The 19693-nt window shown below is 33.6% G+C and overlaps 2 protein-coding genes across 2 annotated transcripts; both read right to left on the bottom strand.

Annotated features, from left to right (window-relative positions):
• Positions 1-2004: 2004 nt before the first annotated feature.
• LOC116010974 (receptor-like protein 14) lies at positions 2005-7737 on the bottom strand. The gene is made up of 5 exons (XM_031250466.1): positions 7401-7737; positions 7152-7310; positions 6404-6550; positions 2142-4201; positions 2005-2028 (listed from the first exon to the last, which is right to left on the bottom strand). Exons 1-5 carry the CDS (start codon positions 7735-7737, stop codon positions 2005-2007), a joined length of 2727 nt encoding a protein of 908 aa, XP_031106326.1.
• A 3269-nt stretch (positions 7738-11006) lies between these two features.
• On the bottom strand, positions 11007-19571 carry LOC116010973 (receptor-like protein 13). Its single transcript, XM_031250465.1, has 10 exons — positions 19445-19571; positions 18360-19102; positions 14373-14730; positions 14138-14296; positions 13970-14044; positions 13737-13895; positions 13583-13657; positions 13339-13485; positions 11166-13254; positions 11007-11064 (listed from the first exon to the last, which is right to left on the bottom strand). Exons 1-10 carry the CDS (start codon positions 19569-19571, stop codon positions 11007-11009), a joined length of 3990 nt encoding a protein of 1329 aa, XP_031106325.1.
• Between the last annotated feature and the right edge of the window lie 122 nt (positions 19572-19693).

Genomic DNA, 19693 nt, shown 5'->3' with positions numbered 1-19693 from the left:
GTTGTTACATTTAAACAAATTAATTAAAATATTCAATTATATAATTCTGTGCATTTTCCTACCCATTTTCTGGAAAATGAGCCAAACACACCAACACAGTTTTCTGTTCAGCAACCAAACACAAGAAAGGAAAATGTTTTCTGGAAAATGACTCATTTTCCGGAAATCATTTTCTAGAAACCATTTTCCTGCTTTCCAAACACACCCTTAGTTTAGCTGTGTTAGAAGAGTAAGATTAATTAAGAGAAATACGAATTTAATGGCTTACCACTTCAACAATCTGAATAAATTGATTGTAATGTCATGATATTGTGGTTGCTATAACTCTTACTTTATAAAATTTTTAGATATTTGATATGACTATTCTGCTTTTAACAATACAACATTACAAGCCTGTTACGTCCCCTATAATCTCATGTGTGACGAAAATAAACTACTAAGCTAAAACATTATTACAATCTGACATTACATTTGACTTCCTACACTCCCGTATCCTATACTTTATATCTCACATTCTGTATCCCTTTGATTAGTTCAAAGTCTGTAGCATTGAATTTGAATGTGATGGAAAGCAACCTCCTAAGTGTCAAATAACTTCATCATCTATCACTCGCAAGTGATCAATTAACCCCTTATTCTAAAATAAGATATAATTGGTCACGTTTATTTTTAAAATTGTGTTCCCTTAGCATTTTCTCCATGTTTTCACCCGTAATTATTCCATGATGCTAACATGAAATTTAAATAAAAATAATTTGATGACTTGTTTCATTGTTGACTCATTCAAACCCAGAGAAAACCACTACTCTCCCTCCTTATCCTCACCACCATCATTGCGGCGGTCCATGTGTTTGAAACCAAAATTGCCTGGAAACTTTGAACTGGACAACCAATAATGAGCGCATCTATTTGCTCATTTTGGATGTGCAAAGTGTCAATAGTGTTATTACTCACTAACCTTTCACAAGCACACAAGGGAGAGCCTAAATGGTAGTGCGGCAGCTGCGATGATGGTGGTGAGGATGTGAAGGGAGAGAGTAATGGTTTTCTCTGAGTTTGAATGAATCAACAATAAAACAAGTTATCAAATTATGTTTATTTAAATTCCATGTCAGCAGTATGATAGAGTTACTTGATGGAAATTAAACCTAGAAAAAATGCTAAGTGAACACAATTTTAAAAGTAAATGTAATCAATTAGATCTTATTTTAGAACAAGGGGTTAATTGAACACTTGAATAGTAGATGGAGCTATTTATAACACTTCTACCTATATATTTTCAACAAAATCTTTTGTGATTCCCATTTTATTATATATATATATATATATATATCCTTATACTCAGCCGATTTTAGTTACACATTTGATTATAAATGGAGGAATCTAGGCACACCAAAGGTGTATGCTGCATGTCAGGATGAAATGGAATTCATTTCCTGATAAAAGGCTCTTGGTTTTAATATGTTCATTTGACAGTTGACACTGCCAACGGATGAAGAAGATTGCCCATAAATGAATAGTTTGGCTATAGCCAAATAATTCTATGTGTGATGTGTCACTAGTACAAGAAAGAGCATATAAATTACTTTTCATCATTTTAAAAAAAAATTAAAGTTACATTGTTTGATTCAATTTTCAGGGAATAGGAATTCTACTTCGCATGAAATAGAATAGACAAGGAAAAGAATATGAATTTCATTACATTGTTTAGTTTGGGAAAGAAATAGATTTTAGAAATATAATAAACATTTAAATTAAAATTAATACAAAATTATCATCCACAGAAATATTATTATTATTATTATTATTATTATTATTATTATTAACAAAAAAAAATGATGTGGCGGCAATGATGCCATCAATGCAACATAAGCAAAATTAACTAACCTTTAATTTTAATGGTGCCAATGATTGTTCTTAATTTTATCAATTAAAAGAGTACAATGGCTAAATCGCAAAAAAAATTAAAGCACATGGAATAAATGTCCTTATTAATGGTATGGTCTATTCAAGTTCTGGATCAAATGACTAAAATACAGAAAGCATTACATACAAAACTTATAGTAGCATGCATAATAGCAATCATCTACAAAGTTGAACAATCTTCTACGCCAGTAAACATTGACGTATAGTGAAATTACCACTCCTAAGAAGAAAATGATGAAAGCAACAACAAAAGCTATCCAGAAAATGAACATGTCGATTTCATACCATTTTATTTCACTGGTAAATTCCGGGGACGGTGTTAAAGGGTCAATTATTTGGCTGCATTTATTAGCTAGCAATTCACCACAAAGATATGGATTCCCTTCATAGCTGCTCTGATCGAAGGTTCCAAACTGTCCCTTCATAGGAATTCTGCCGGATAAGTTGTTATGCGCCACAGAGAAAAATGCTAGAAAATTCAAATTAACTAATTCTGTGGGAAACTTTCCAGATAAATTGTTGTAAGAAAGATCTAAACTTTCCAATTGTCTCAATCGAGAGAATGTCTCGGGAATAGGACCTTTGATTAGGTTATGAGACAAATTCAATGCACGGATAGAGTCGAGATCGCCAAGTTCATATGGGATTTCACCTGTAAAGTTGTTGAATGACAAATCCAATCCACACATATAGTTGAGGATGTTACCTTTGTAGGAGTTGGACCTTGTCTTCATCACAAACTCTATGTTCACCTTTTCAGCGAATGTATCGTCCAATGTGACTATCTCATACTGTTTAACCAAGAATTTCCCATACATGAGATATGTGTTTGTAGCCCAACGGTACGCATTGCCATTGTCAAAATTGTCTTCCAACGACCCTAATTTTCCAAATGCAATCTTGCCAATGCATCGAGGTATTTGACCTGATAAGTGGTTATTTGAAACATCAATCAAGTTTAGCTTTTCTAGCTTACACAACTTGTTTGGAAGCTGGCCACTCAATTGATTGCCACCCAATAGAAGAATCCTCAAGTTCTCTGCACCAAGTATATTAGGAAATTCGCCAGATAAGTTGTTCTCTCCAACATCCAATGTTAGTAGACTTGAGGAATTTAAGAGAGTTTCAGGTATTGATCCGGTGAATTTGTTTGATCCAAAAAGTGCATGTATATGCTCAAATGGACAAGAGGGTAGCGATCCTGAAAACAAGTTATGAGATACATCAAGAAGAACAAATTGAGGAATTTCGCACGGCAAATGACCATTGAGAGAGTTATTTTGAACGGTGAGGACCTTTAGTTGTGTCATGTTGCTTATCCAACTATCTAGTTTTGAAAACTGGTTGTTACCTCCATCCAAAAATTCCAATGCTTGACTTCTGCTAATTGCATTTGAGATTGGTCCGGTAAATTTGTTATCCTCCAAGTGCAACACTTCCAACCCAGTCATGTTGAAGTAAGATGAAAAGATTTGCCCATGAAATCTGTTGGCAGATAGCTTCAGAATAACTAAATTACTAAGGCATCCTGAAACCATTTCGTTAGGGATTTCTCCATTGAATTTGTTGTTGGACAAATCCATGTAAACTAATTGACTCATATTGCAAATGGAGGATGGAACAATTCCTTCAATGTTATTTGCAGATACATTTAAGTATAGTATTTGTGGAAGAGTCATATCCATATTCTCTTGAAGCTTTCCGCTAATCTGATTGTCAGATACATCCATCTCTAAAATACTTGTGTTAAGATGGAATAACTTCCCCTCGAGATTGTTGTTTCTTAGATTTAGAATCTGAAGCTCTGAATTGTTCCTAATTATCCAATTAGGAATGCCTCCTCTCAAATTGTTGTGGGAGAGATCAAGTAATTTTAGCATGCTTTGATATGCAAGAAAAGTCGGAACCTTCTGACTTTTCTTGTTAAGGTTACAACTTGGTAACGCGAGTACTTCCAATTGAAACTTGGGGATCCAATTTGAATCTTCAGTTTCCACCTCTATTTTATCATTGTCGAGTATTTCAACCAGCTTGATCTTAGAGTTATTGGCTAACAAACTCAATGAGAATTTACCCTCAAAATCATTGCTTCCAAGTCTAATGTATTCCAAGGATGTGAGGCTAGGTAAAATAAAGGAAATTTCTCCCTTGAATTGGTTTGTAGAGAGGTCTAGGAGTTTGAGGGAGGTCAAGTTGCTAAAACATGGGGGAAGAACTCCTCCTATAGAATTATAACTAAGATCCAATTCCTCAAGGGATTTTAGTTTGCAAAAGCCTGCCATTTCAAACAAGCAGCATGATAATTATTCTTTATGGTAGCATATAAATGGGAATTGAAATTAAAAACAGAGACATCGGGAGCGAAACCAACAATTTTTCAAAATGTAAGGGTATAAATTAAATTAATGCGGGAGACATGTGCAATTATAAATAATGTTGGGGTATATTTACAACTATTTTTCTTTAATAATGAGGTGTTTGGTTGTAATGAGTGAATTAGGATGAAAAAAATTGTAATTCTATGAAAGAGAAATAATTGAGAAATAAAGTAAGAATTTTTATTTGGCAAATTCTTCTATGAGACAGATCGTGTTTTTATCATGACCTAAATCATTTTACGAATCTCTAAGATGACTCACTTTTTTTTTTATTTGTGTTCAAAGTGGAAAATACTATCTAACTCCCATTTTATAATTCCAACTTTTATTCCCACACACAAAATTTTGGTATAGACATTTGTATTGGGATCTATATGAAAAAGTAACTTATTAGTGCTACATGAGGGAGTAAGATTTGAGAGTCCAATAATACATGTAGTAGAATTCGTTCAAAGTTGGAATTCAAACTCAAGAAACTTTCAGATTTAAGAATTATTTAGGAAGGGAATTCCAACTCCCTCCAACCAAACAATATGTTTTAAATATGAATAAATTTTAATATGTACTATATGGCAATACACTATAGGGATATAAACACTATTAAAAATATAGGGGCATATATGTCTATTTCAATCTATTATTTTCATTTTTAGTTTTTCAATTAGACCACTAAAAATTGTTTTATTATTAGGGAAAAATGATCAAATAAATCATTTAGCTTTACACAAAAGTGCAATTAGGCACATAAACTTTGAAAACTGCAATTAAACCCTTCAATTTATTGAAATCAGTCAAATATGTCCAATTTACGGATAACCAACACGTTACTAGTATACAGTCAACTGTTGACTACCACTAGCTATCATATCGTTTCTACCGCTGATTACGGTTAACCGCATTCTTTGAACCGGCGACAAACATTGGTCACCTTCTTTGAATGTGGAAAAGGTGACAACTAGTCACCCTCTCCAGCGGAGAAGACAACCAAATGGCCTCCTTCTCTGTGGAGAAAATGACCCCCAATCCGCCTCTCTCCAAGCGACTAGTGGGTCATTGTCTCATGGAGAAAGTGACCCAGGTGGTCGCCTTCTTTGTGAGACGGCGACCTAGCTAGTGGTCGCCTTATTTGTGAGACGACAACTACTAGGTCGCGTTCTCATTAGAGAAGGCAACTCATTGGTCGTCTTTTCTGATTTCGTTGGAGTTAGTCGAAATGTTGTCAAAGTATCGTCGAACTCTAGTGACCTGCTATTACGTATTATTAATCGATTTTTGGATTTCATTACACCAAAATAACATGTTGATGGGCTTAATTGTATTTTTTAAAGTTTAGAGGTTTAATTGACTTTTTGAGTGAAGTTTAGGGGCCTATTTCATCATTTTCCTTTATTATTAATTTATTGTTGTTGTTTTTTTTTTTTTTTTTTTTTTTATTATTTTTTTTTTTTTTTTTTTTTATTATTTTTTTTTTTTTTTTTTTTTATTATTTTTTTTTTTTTTTTTTTTTATTATTTTTTTTTTTTTTTTTTTTTATTATTTTTTTTTTTTTTTTTTTTTATTATTTTTTTTTTTTTTTTTTTTTATTATTTTTTTTTTTTTTTTTTTTTATTATTTTTTTTTTTTTTTTTTTTTATTATTTTTTTTTTTTTTTTTTTTTATTATTTTTTTTTTTTTTTTTTTTTATTATTTTTTTTTTTTTTTTTTTTTATTATTTTTTTTTTTTTTTTTTTTTATTATTTTTTTTTTTTTTTTTTTTTATTATTTTTTTTTTTTTTTTTTTTTATTATTTTTTTTTTTTTTTTTTTTTATTATTTTTTTTTTTTTTTTTTTTTATTATTTTTTTTTTTTTTTTTTTTTTTAAAGAAACAGCCTGAAACTTGGAAATGGCCTTAAATCATTTTGGGAAGTTTCTAATGTGGAAAAGTGTTTGAAATGAGAAAATATTCCTTCCTACAAATTTATTTGCACGGTTAATAATAACATATTCTTGAAGCCTATAACTTAATTGGGAAGATGTTGAATAATTAATAAATAAATACACACACTACTTTTTTTTTTTTTTTGAAATCACACACACTACTAATTATATTAGATTTTACCTTCACTGGGCAGAGTTCCTCCTAGACTGTTCTCTTGCAATGACAAAGAAACAAGAGCAGACAAGGCACCGATAGCAGGTGGAATGCTCCCATTGAATTCGTTATAACTCAAGTCTAAGACCTTCAAGTTCTTAAGCGAGGTTAAAGCTGAAAAAGAAAACAAAATGGGAACAATAATTACCCTTAGCTTGGATACTTAGATAATGGCCGTGTTTGGTAAATGATTGTTACTTCTCATTAATACTTGTAAAGAAGTAGCACATAATGTAGGAAAAAATTATGAAAATAATTGCGTAACAAGCACAAAAACAAAAAGTGTTTGTTATTCTTGTGCGTGAAAGAGAATCTCTAAGTTATACAATTTAAATTTTCTCTAAAAGATTATTATATATATACTAATGCAAACCCATTTCCCTTCTAATATGGGACAAAAGTTTCTTCTAAATCTTTTCATATTCATTTTTCAAATTTAAATGTGTCTATCTTGAGACTCAATTTATCATTCACCCATCATCCGTTTTGAACGTACAATATCAATTTCTTCGTTTTACTTCAAAGATCACGAATCCGCTTTGATCCAACTTAAATATGAAGTGAACCCCACCAATATTTGTATCACAAAATAACTACTTAAAATATCATTTTATACTATTTTTTTTCTACACGTAACATATCTAAAGATTCAATTTGATAGATCAAGATTGGTGAGATGATCTTACATAAGTTTTTGTGATATATATAAGAATACCTTGTAAAGAAACATTGCTAGCTGATAGCATGTTGTTATTAAGATTCAACGATCTGAGTGTTGTCAAAGCACCAAGGGGCCTCAAGATGTTGTCCTGAAACTCATTATATGAAAGGTCCAAAACCTCCAACCTCTTCAGATGACTCAACTCCTCAAAACCTGTGGAAGAGAAAGATCTAAAGCACATTCCCCAGAATTGGTAAAGAAAAAAAAAAAGTCACAAAGATGCATATGGACATATGAGCTTACCATGGTTGTAAACACAACAGTTAAAGTGATTACCAGATAATTGCAGATTTACCAGTTCATGAAAAGGCCTAAATAGGGAGACATTAAGACAATATTTTGGGAAAAAAACCACATCATTTAGAGTGAGGTCTGTCACACGATCTCTGATAGAATTGCAAGTCACCCCTTCCCAGTTGCAGCAGTTAGTATCTCCTTTTTCAGGCCAAAATGGCAGAATTTGATCATTGCTGCTCTTGCTGCCATTGATGAAGAACTCTTTGATTTGAAGCAAAGCCATTCTTTCCTCTTTCAAACAGCATTCATAGCCACCCCATTGTAAAACAATTAGCAAACCCATAAACAGGCATTGTATTAGTAGGCACCTCATTGAAATTTTCATTATATTATTTGACTGCAAAAAGTATATATATATTGGCTGCTATATATAGTGATATTTGATGCAAGCTTATATCTAGTATAGGACGCTACTTATATGAGCCATGGCCAAGCAGGAAACAAACTTCTCCTGTGGAAATTTCTGAGAAATTCATTTTTCGTGTATTTTGACTTTTTAGCCCAAATAATATACCAAACCACAATGGAAGACTTGAAAACTTCAAAGTCACAGTCAATACTTAATTAAGTCTTCAATTAATTGTACGTGTCTTGGCTACTTAATCATATAAACTTGATCTCTTGTTCCTTGTCCTTCCTTGAATATGAATCCCAGTCTTGGTTAGATTACTTCTCCTTGTTTGATTTTGATGGTTCCAATCTTGATTGTCATGGGATTTGATTTCTTTGATTGGTTTTTTGCAAATAATTTGGACAGTAATGATTTGGGTCGGGCCAATAACGCTGACTTCTTGGTTAACTTGGGTTAGGTAAGGGACTAGGGGACTACGATTCTTGAGGAATCGCCTGACGGGATGGTAGATTTATTAATTTGTGGGGAATATAATATATATTAGCTACAAATATATATTGAAGAATAAAAAGAAAAGGTTGATGAGTATCAATCAGTGTAATTTAACCTCCATCTTTGATGTTTCCAAACAAATAAAAATTCTACAAGTAAGTCGGTGTTCTTCTAAAATTGATATATAGTTTGGGGTAAGATATGGTAAGTTAACTTCTTAACAAGAAACTTAAGGTATTTTGTTAAAATTTTAGCTAATGAGTCTTTCTAGAAGCAAACTTAATAAATTCATAAACTCAGTTCAGATTAACTCAGACATTATCATTCACATAATATTAAGTTTAATTTGAAAAATAGATTTGTGAAATAGCTTGGAAGTGCATGAAATTTAAAAAAAAAAATGGAAATAGAGAGTGAAAGAGAATGGTTTTACAGTGATTTGTGGATTATGTAATTCATTTACTTTACTCTTTTTTCCTTTTCACTAGAGAAAATTCACAATGTAATATCCCCTGTCTCCACTAGTGAATCAGTCATTGTACTTTAATCATGAAGAAACTTTTTCTACTTTTTCCGCCTTCCACAATAGTTGTAATTTTGGGATGGTTTTTTAGAAGTTTTTGTAAGTGTAATTAAGAAAAAGAAAATGGGGTGGAGGAAAAAAGAAAAAAGAAAAAATAAAACAAAACCTAAAACCAAAAAAAAATTATAAAAGTACGATGTACGACTGCATCTCACAGACGCATCTTCTTCCTCCCTGGGCAGGGCCCACCATTTTCTGCCAAAAACTCATATTTGCAGTGAAAAAACATTGCTAAAAGCTCATTATATTCTCTCATTAGTGTAAAAGTAAAAACTTATGAGTTAATTTTTTGGCCTAAAAACTTGTGTCAAAATGAACAAACGGGGAAGGCCTTACAAGCAGAGTATCTCCATTAATCCAACCAACGGTCGGTTTGGTTCTTTATTTTATACTTGAATCTTGATTTTGGTCTTTAATTTGCTACTGTGCATTGTGGAGTCCTTAGATCGAGCTTATTCTAGGTCTTTTGCTTGTTGTAGATTATTTATCTTATGTGAACCATACTATAATGTGAACCATACTATCAAATTAATAATGTATATTCAGCACACTATTTATCGGAGATTTTTTGTTTGACTCCTTGGATATTAAGGATTGGATAATAGTTTGTATGAACTTGTTTTGATATATACTAGCCAGGCCACTAGCTAGGAATGATTTTTGTTTACTATTCGATGAGAATGTTAATTTGAAACACCGCAATGCCAACACCAGTAAGGACATTATTACAATCAACATTTATGCTTTTGGTAAAATTTAGTGGGGATTGAACCTGTTGTGACCTCTCATTTGGGAGGGCCACAGCTAATCAGCTATGCCGCTTGACCACAAGACAGTTTAAATGATTAAGTTCAAATGTTTAAACTAAATAAATTAAATATCAAATAAAACATAAACTATAAAGATTGTTGTATAAAAATAATAATAAACTGTCTAAGTTTGATACCAAAATTTCAAAGTCAAGATCAATACTAATATCCATAGCCAAATAAAAACGTCAATATATATCTATCAAAGTAGGTGTACATCACATCAAATTATGGATTATTACAGTTTCCTTAGATAGCGGGCATGCAGCGCAGCTTGACTCAAATTAATCGGATTCTCACTTGGATGCTCAGCTTATCTACACTTGTGTCAAAGTCAAATCAAGGTGACTAGAATTTTTTGAAGTTATTTTTCAAGGAGATTAAGGCCCGTTTACTAACTGAAAATTTTCTTCAGTTTTTTAAAAATTTGAAAAGTTAGAGACCAGAAAACAGAAAAAATGTTTACTAGTACAATTTTTCATGCATTTTGAAAACATGAAACAATTTTTTAATTTTCTAGAAAACTAAAACAGTATTAAAAACTATTTTCTAAATAGAAAACATAATCATCTATCATCTATTAAAATATGTCACTATAACCACATTCTCACCTTATCTACTTACATATTTATTCATTACTATGATTACATTCATTATCATTTTCTTTTACTTATCATCATCTTCTATCTTCTCTACTTGCACTACTTATTTAAACATAACTTATTTGCTTATGTTTAAAATTATACCTCATTCACATTATCAAAATTAAAAATTGAAAGTTATACCACGTTTTATATTTTGATTAAACTCAACTGATTATTAGTTTGAATATTTTTAATTATGGTATATTGGATACAAGTTTAATCTAGATATCGGATATCAAAATTTCACATATATGATTATATTAGAATTCAAAATAAAAATTATATATTTTATATATGTCAATCAAATGAATATATCCGAAAATATTTTAAATGTTAGCTCAAAAAATATTAATATTATCTAGTGAACTTAATAGGTTATTAATATTAATATTTTCACTAGATAATATTAATATTATCTAGTGAAAATTGAAAAATTAGAAAGTAAAAAATAGAAAAAAAAAATTTCTATTAGTAAACATGCCCTTTTTTCAAATTATTTTAGTTGAGTTAGAACTTAGAAGGATATGATTAATAATTAAACTACTTAACCATTATTACAATCTCCCATTACATTTGGCTTCCTACATGTACTCTAGATAACCAAGGACAATGAGCATTTATGGAACTTTGTTGGAGGTTATTAAACATAATTCCAATGTATGATAAAGAAGATCAATACAACATGAATTCTTTGTAATGGTACAATGCATTCAAGTTCCCAATTAAATGACTAAAAAGCAAAAAGTATTACGTACAAATTTAAAGTAGCACCCATAATAGCAATCATCAACAAAGTTGAACAATCTTCTATGCCAATAAGGGTTAACATACAATGAAATTACCACTCCTAGAAAGAAAATGATGAAAGCAACTACAAAAGCTACCCAGAAAACCAACATGTCCATTTCGTACCATTTTGTTTCACTTGTAAATTCTAAGCTCGGTGTTGGAGAGCTTGGGGACTCAATTATCTGGTTGCATTTCTTAGCTAGTAGCACACCACAAAGATATGGATTCCCTTCATAGCTGCTCTTGTCAAATGTTGCAAACTGTCCTTTCATCTCAGGAATTCTACCAGACAAGTTGTTATGTGCCACAGAGAAAAAAGCAAGAAAATTCAAATCAATCAATTCTGGAGGAATTTTTCCAGTTAGATTGTTATAAGAAAGATCTAAGCTCTCCAACTGTCTCAATCTTGAGAATGTTACGGGAATATAACCTTTGATTTGGTTATGAGACAAATTCAATGTATGAATCCAAGTGAGTTCACCTAGTTCAAACGGGATTTCACTTGTAAAGTTGTTGCATGATAAATCCAATCCAGACATTAAGTTCAAGATGTCACCCTTGTATGAGTTGGACCTGCTTTTCGTAACAAAGTTTATTATCACTTCATCATATCTACTATCATTTGTGCTTATCTCATACACTTTAACTAAGATGTTTCCATATATAACAACTTTATCAAGATCCCATATGTTTTCACCAAATTCTTTAAAATTGTCAACCAACCTTGATTTTCCAAATGTCACATTATTGATGCATCGGGGTATTTGACCAGATAAGCGGTTATGTGAAAGATCAATCAAGTTTAGTTTTTGTAACCAACACAACTGGCTTGGAAATGGACCACTCAATTGATTGCCACCCAATAGAAGAATCCTCAAGTTCTCTGCACCAATTTTACCAGGAAGATTTCCTGATAAATTGTTATCTCTAATATCCAACGTCACTAGAGTTGAGGAATTTAATAGAGTTTCTGGTATGGGTCCAGTGAATATGTTTGATTGGATAAGGACATGTTGAAGTAGAGATGGACAAGATGGCAATGGTCCTGAAAGTGAGTTATGGGAAATATCAAGAAGGTATAGATGTGAAACTATTAAGCAAGGCAACTGGCCCTTGAGAGAGTTATTTCGAATGAAGAGGATGTTAAGATTCGTCATGTTACCTACCCAATTGTTCACTTTACCAGAAAAAAGATTATTGCTTGCATCCAAAAATATCAAAGCATTTCTATTGATTGCATTTGAGATGTGTCCTGAAAATTGGTTGTCTTCCAAGCTCAATACCTTTAATCTGGTCATGTTGAAGCTGGTCGAGAATATTTGCCCACGAAATCTATTAGAGGATAGAGTCAGTATAGCCAAATTATGGAGGCATCCCGAAACCATTTCCTTGGGGATTTCTCCATCAAAGTAGTTGATGGACAAATCGAGCAAAATTAATTGACTCATATTACAAAAGGAGGATGGAACAAATCCTTCAAAGTAATTTTTGGTTAGATTTAGGTAAGTTATTTGTGGAAACATTCTTCCCACATCCTCGTGAAGCTTTCCATCAAGTTGATTGTCAGATACATCCATTCGAACAATACTTGAATTAAGATGCGGTTGAAGATGCATTGATCCCTCGAGAGAGTTATTCCTTAGGTTGAAAACCAAAAGTTCTGTATTGTTCTTAACTACCCAATTAGGAAAGCCTCCTCTCAAATTGTTGTGGGAGAGATCAAGTACCTTTAGCATGCTTTGATATGCAAGAAAAGTCGGAACCTTTTGACTCTGCTTGTTAAGGTTACAGTCGGGTAATACGAGGATTTCCAATTGAAACTTAGGGATCCAATTTGAATCTTCAGTGTCCACCTCTAATTTATCATTGTTGAGTAATTCGATAAGTTTGACCTTAGAGTGATTGGCTAACAAGCTAAATGAGAATTTAGTGTGAAAATGATTATCACCAAGCCTAATGTACTCTAGAGATCTAAGGCTAGGAAAAATAAAAGAAAAGTCTCCCCTAAATTGATTTGAAGAAAGGTCTACTAGCCTAAGGGAGGTCATGTTGCAAAAGCATGGAGGAAGAAATCCTTCCAAGCTATTATCACTGAGATCCAACTCCTCAAGGTTTTTAAGCTTACAAAACTCTGCATATTGAATTTAGTAACATAATGAATATTCTTGAAATCGAAAGGGGTATAGCATATTGAAAAATTAGTATTTGGTTTTACCTTGACCATGCAGAATTCCTGTGAGATTGTTCTTCCTTAGTGACAGCGCAACCAAAGCAGACAAGTTTCCAATAGCTTGAGGAATGCTCCCCACGAACCCATTAAAACTCAAGTCAAGGACCTTTAAATTCTTGAGCGAAGTAAAAGCTGGAAAATGGAAAGAAAAGTATAGAAATTACCCTTGGATACCCAAGAAGCTAAGCAAGAGTATGGGCGTTCATATCCTGACATAGGATAAGCATACCTTGAACTGGTATTGTGTCATTCAGTTGATTATTTCCTAGGTTCAAGAATTTGATATTCTTTAGACATCCCACATCTGCAAATTGACAGATGACTTGTTTTGAGTTTAGTTACTAGCAAAGGAAAAAAAAAAAAAAAGATATTGTACTACTCACCATCATTGGAAAGTGTTCCTTCTATTTCATTTGACTCTAATGATAAGAATGTAAGCGCCACAAGATTGCAAAGAGACTTTAGAATGCCCTTCTTATGGAGAAAATTTACACTTAAATCTAAGTGCTTTAGCTTCTTTAACTTTAAAAGGCTTTCCTGATCTGTAAAAAATCGAATGTGACTCTAGTGAAAACCACTTAAATCTAAGAAGAAATGTTGAATGATAGCATTTCACCTTGTGTTGTGAGAGACCCGGTGAATAGGTTGCCGTTAAGATCCAAGGATTCCAAATTTGTCAAATTAGATAGCTCTGCTCATTTCATAAATTAAGACATTATAAAAGCTAAGAAGAAATGTTGAATTATACTCCGTAGCATTTACTAGTTGAACGAGCTGAGCATACCTTGTAGAACTGAAAAGGAATCAAATGAATTGGCACTAAGAATCAACGATCTGAGCTCTGTCACGGCACTAAGGCACCCCAAGATATCATTTCCAATAAAATAATTTCCTTCAAGGTTCAAAGCCTCCAAACTCTTCAAATGGGTCAACTTGTTAAGCTCTGTTGACAAGAAAATAATATACACGGATCTAAATCTCTTCTTATGAATTTGAACAAATTAAAGGAATGAACTTACCATAGTTGTGAACGCAACAACTAAAAGCATTTCCAGATATCACTAAATTTATCAGTTCCTTGAAAGGACTGAATAGAGACATATTGAGACAATACTGTGGAGGGCCATCAACAAGGCCGTATAGAGTAAGCTCCCGAACACGACCCGTGATGGGATTGCAGACAACCTGCTCCCAGTTACAGCAATCACTATCATCTACCCAAGACGGTAGTATATAAGAATCAAATTCTGGATAATCGTCTACTGCATTAATGAAGAAATCTTTGATTTCATGCAAAGCTGTTCTTTCCTCTTCCACACAGCATTCATTACCGCTCCATTGTAAAACAAATACAATACACAACCCCAAAAACATACACTGTATTGGTTGGAGATTCATTGAAATATTCTTTATATTGTTGGAAGCTATATATGTGATACAAGCTTACATCCGGGAGCTTGGCTGCTTATATATAAGCTATGACCAAATTTAAAAAAAAAAAAAAAAAAAACAAATAATACCAAACCACAATGGAAGACTCAAAAACTCTATCTCACCACAGACTTCAAAGTCACGGTCAATAACTGCAGTCCAAAAAGTTAAAATACCCTAAATTTTAGCCCATAATTTTAGGGTGGCTGGAAAATGTTGAAGGAAATAGTGAAATTTTGAGCAAAGGTTGAAGAATGATTTGATGTGAAGCAAAGCCATTCTTTCATCTTTCAGACAACATTCATGACCACTCCATTTTAAAACAATTAACAAACTCCAAAAAAAACACACACACACTATTTGAGCACACAAGTACTGTATGTTGTGTAATTTGATACAAGCTTACATCCAGGAGACAGCTAACATATATAAGCTATTGTCAAACAGAATTTGGGAGAAACTTCTGAGGAATTCATTATTGCATTTTTATATTATTACCCAAATGGTATGAAAACACAACAAAAATATTAAATAGCGGTTGGGCGAGATTTAAAAGGGGAATTGAGCCATTTTTCAGGGGAACCATCACATTTTCATTTTAGATCAGTTTAGAATATTTCTCTCTCTAGGATTAGCCTAGAGAGATCTCCCCCAATTCACTCCACATTCCCAATTCACTCCACATTGCAATTCTTAGTTTAGATTAGAATTAGAGAAGAATTCCGTTGTTGCAAGATTGTGATCTACATTCAAGTTCAAGATTAAAGTTCAATTTCAAGTTCAAGGTTTAATTTCAAGCTAAGTCTTTCTTTTAATTTCTTGTCATTACTTTTGCTTTTGCTATTTCAATTTCAAGTATGATTAGATAGATCTTTGTGGATTTGGATTGAGCAATGTTGTATGGATATTCTTGAGCTTTGAATTGATCAATTAGGTTTTGCAATTGCTTTGATTATGAGTTTGATTGTGTGAATGGTGATCTTCTTTGACTCTTGTGTGGGAATGATCAACCTATATGAGAGGTGTTTGGAGAAGGAATCTCACCTACGAGAGTAGGGATACTCCTTAGCCTAGCCTAGCACGTTTCCTTCCCACCTTTGAGAAAAGGGGGATTGGAAGGCAAATAGCACACCATGTGTTCGATAATTTGCCTCACCTAGCCTAGTTGCCATGAGAATGGGACTATGGACTAGATGATAGGCCAATGACCACGAGAGTGGCGTTGGCATAGTTGTCTTGCCTCACTTTCATTATCTAAGTGTTGCTAGCCTAGTATCTTAGGAAATCAAGGATACCTATATGAGTTGCAATATCCAAATCCTCCTTTCCACTTAATTGTTTCCTTTGTGTGTTCCTTATTTTCCTTATGTTTCATGCACCTTTCTTACCTATGTTTGGGTTAGCTTTCAAACACTAAACACTCTTGTGCTTAATCCCCTTACCGCTTGAACTCCCTCCTTGCCATCCTTTGAGAACGATACTCGGGAACTTCTTCCCGTTTTACCACCTATTACTTTCCATCCACCGCGAAAACTACACCCTTCAAATGTTCGACACTTTAAACCTTGCTTGTCCTCAAGCAAGCTATCATTGAATCAAGCACACATAAGTGAAAAAGATGCCACAACTTTGATATTCAAGCAAGCTAAGAGTGAAAAAGATGCCACAACTTTGATATTCAAGCAAGCTAAGACACAAGAATGATGCACAACTTTGATATTCAAGCAAGCTAAGACACAAGAATGATGCACACATTTGATATTCAAGCAAGCTAAGACACAAGAATGATGCACACACTTGAAATCAATGCAAGCTAAGACACAAGAATGATGCACACACTTGAAATCAATAAATTCCTTAAGCTATCATGAAAATGTGTTCTTAAACAATCCTTCGATTCTCAATAACGACTATCCCAAGAACAAAAATCCTTTGGTAAAAATAAAGCATTTAGATTACTTCCAATTGTCATACGAGTCAAGCATGCAATCCAATAAAGGGTTCACCAACCATTTAAAGCGGGCCACTAGTCGAGCCAACTAGTGGGACCGATGTGCACAAACCAAACCTATTAGACCACCCTTATAACCTCAAGCCCCCTAGATTCTAGCGTGATAAACAAAAAGGCTTTAAGGTTATCTACTACCCCTCAAGACCGACCATCGGGCTACCCGATCTCACATGGAGCTCCATGCTTTTTCGAGAACTGTGCAATGGGTGCCCGAATCTCAGCGGAATGGCTCTCTTCAATTTTCTCATCTCCCAAGACCTCGTATCGGGGCAACCGACTTCACGTGGATCTCCACGCTTTTTCGAAGACAGTGCGATGGTTGCCCCTAACTTGCCCTAGCGAGACGGTTCATCTTTTTCATATCCTAAGGTGGCCACATTGGGCTCTTTTGGGGTTTTTGGCCTCATTGGGCTCTTTTGAACAACTTAAAGTAAAGCATCACCTTCACAACCCCACACTACACCTTCGGGAGAGCAAAACAAAGAAAATTAGGTTCAATTCCGGGCTTAGTAAGCATTATATTACTAGGTTTGATAGGTGCACACTCCCACTTCGTTACCTCCTTGACTATGGTCCGGGTTAAATGAGAGGTGAATATCACACAATCAAGCAACAGTTCGTCAAATTTAAACAAAAGTATAAGAATTTTATTCCACGGGATAGTCCTAATTGAGAAACAAGGGTTCATTCAAAACACACATTTTCCCAAAATAGATTAAACAATGTATTCATTTCAAACATATCCAACATTCTAAGTCAAGCAATACTTTTGCAAATCAAAGTCTTCAAGCACAAAGGTGCTTCTCTTTCCACACTTTAAAACGAACATCGTCCTCGATGTTCACACTAAACACAAGGTGGACAAGTCAAAGGTCTCAACATAGCTATGCCCCTTTCCACACTTTAAAAGTGTGTTATGGGCTAACGGATCACACAAACAAGCTTTTATGAAGGATTCACAACATGCAAATGCAAAGCGTCATGCCATCAATTCCCGGTTTCCACACTTTAAAACGAAAGCATATAGGTAATGAAAATAAGTAAGGGAGATAAAGAAACTCCCCTTGTTGCTTCTCTTCGAGTACCTTGCCTTTAATCATGGTTGGGAAAGACATAACCTCTTAGCTTTGAGCCATTTATCAATTTCCCTATACCATCAACAAACACATTGCAATACTACAAACCATATTAGAGAATTTAACTTCCATTAATGCAAAACTTATTGAAAGCAAAAGTAAACAACAAAAACAAAATGCATAAAAATGTAAGATAACCTCGGGTTGCCTCCCGAGAAGCGCTCCGTTTAACGTCCGTAGCCCGACGCAACTTTCGAGCCCTCATTCCAACATACTTGGACGGGGACAAGTCCTTTTGCCCCATCCACTCTTTCCTCACGATATGCCCTCAAGTGCCGGGCATTGACAAACTCCTTTAATTTTCTACATAGCATACTTTCTTCGAAAGATTGGCAACTATCCATGTCCACGAGTATGCTATTATCTTCCAACTTACCTCTTTTTTCATTTTTCTTCTTTTCACCAAACTCCTCTTCATCATTTCTCACTTTATACTCAACTTCCTCCTTTACACTCTCATCTCTTGTCTTTTCCTTCTCCTCTTCTATGATTTTGCCATGAACTTCCTCAAACAACACCTTCTTATTTTCAAAATTTTCTTCTTCATTTTTCTTTTCTATAGTCATACTCTCTTCACTCCGATCTTTACCAATCAAATCATGAATATATAAAGCATCATTAAGGCAATTATCATGGAAGTTCACCAATTCAATATCAATTAGATCACACAAGCTAACCTCGATATTCATATCATCATCACCACAAAGCATCTCATGCAAATCATTAGCAAGCTCATTTGACAAAGATTCATCACCAAAAGTAAAAGACTCAAGAACATCATTCTCATTTTCAACCCCTTCTACCATTATTTCTCGTTTCTCATTCTCCCTCTCTTCATCACTATTCAACAAAACATCCCTTTCACTTCCATCCATTTCCTCCTCAACTTCTCCAAGAAATTCATGAACATACATAGCATCATCAATACAATCATCAAAGAATTTCAAGAACTCAACATCATTCAATTCACACACATTCGCATCATCATGCACATCATCATCACCACATACCATCTCATGCAATTTATCATCATTCTCATTAATCAAAGCATTATCATCAAATGTGAAAGATTCAAGGTCATCATTATCTTTTAAAGAAACGGAAGAATTGTTTTCACAAGGATTGGAAGAGTTGCTATCATAAGAATTAGAGAAATTATCCACACATGACTCTATTGAATTATTCTCCATAGAATTGAAAGAATTATTTTCACAAGTATCAACACAATTTTCATCATCATCATCGGAGGAGTCAAATGAATCACTATCACTAAAGTCATAAGGGTTAAGAAAATTGACCTCATTATCAACATCTTCAATTATGCAATTATTTTCACTAGGCATATCTACCACTTTTTCAACTCCATTATCAACACAATCAACATTAGCATTATCAAAATGAATAGGCACACCAATATCACCACAATCATTATTCTCATCACACATGTCGGCCCAAGATTTAGAAATTTTATCACCAAGAGTAGTGCTAACACTAATAGGGTCAAGTGTCTTACCATATGCAAGCTCAATGGTGTCACCACACGGCTTTTCCTCTTCCCACACTATCTCCTCATCACCATCACTCTCCTTTTCCTCAACATTCTCATATTCTTGCTTCCACCCTTTCCTAATATTGGCCATTTCTTGCTTTAATTCTTCTATCCTTGCCAACATCTTGTTCTTCATGTCTTCCATGTTTTCCTCCTCATATGGTTGCATCATGTACTCCTCATTCTCATAGTGGTTGGAGTAGTATGGATAGT

This window comes from Ipomoea triloba, chromosome 2 (assembly GCF_003576645.1).
Source record: "Ipomoea triloba cultivar NCNSP0323 chromosome 2, ASM357664v1".
Classification (NCBI taxonomy): Eukaryota; Viridiplantae; Streptophyta; class Magnoliopsida; order Solanales; family Convolvulaceae; genus Ipomoea; species Ipomoea triloba.
The sequence above is the reverse complement of the archived record's forward strand: the minus strand, read 5'-3'. Positions and strand labels throughout refer to the sequence as shown.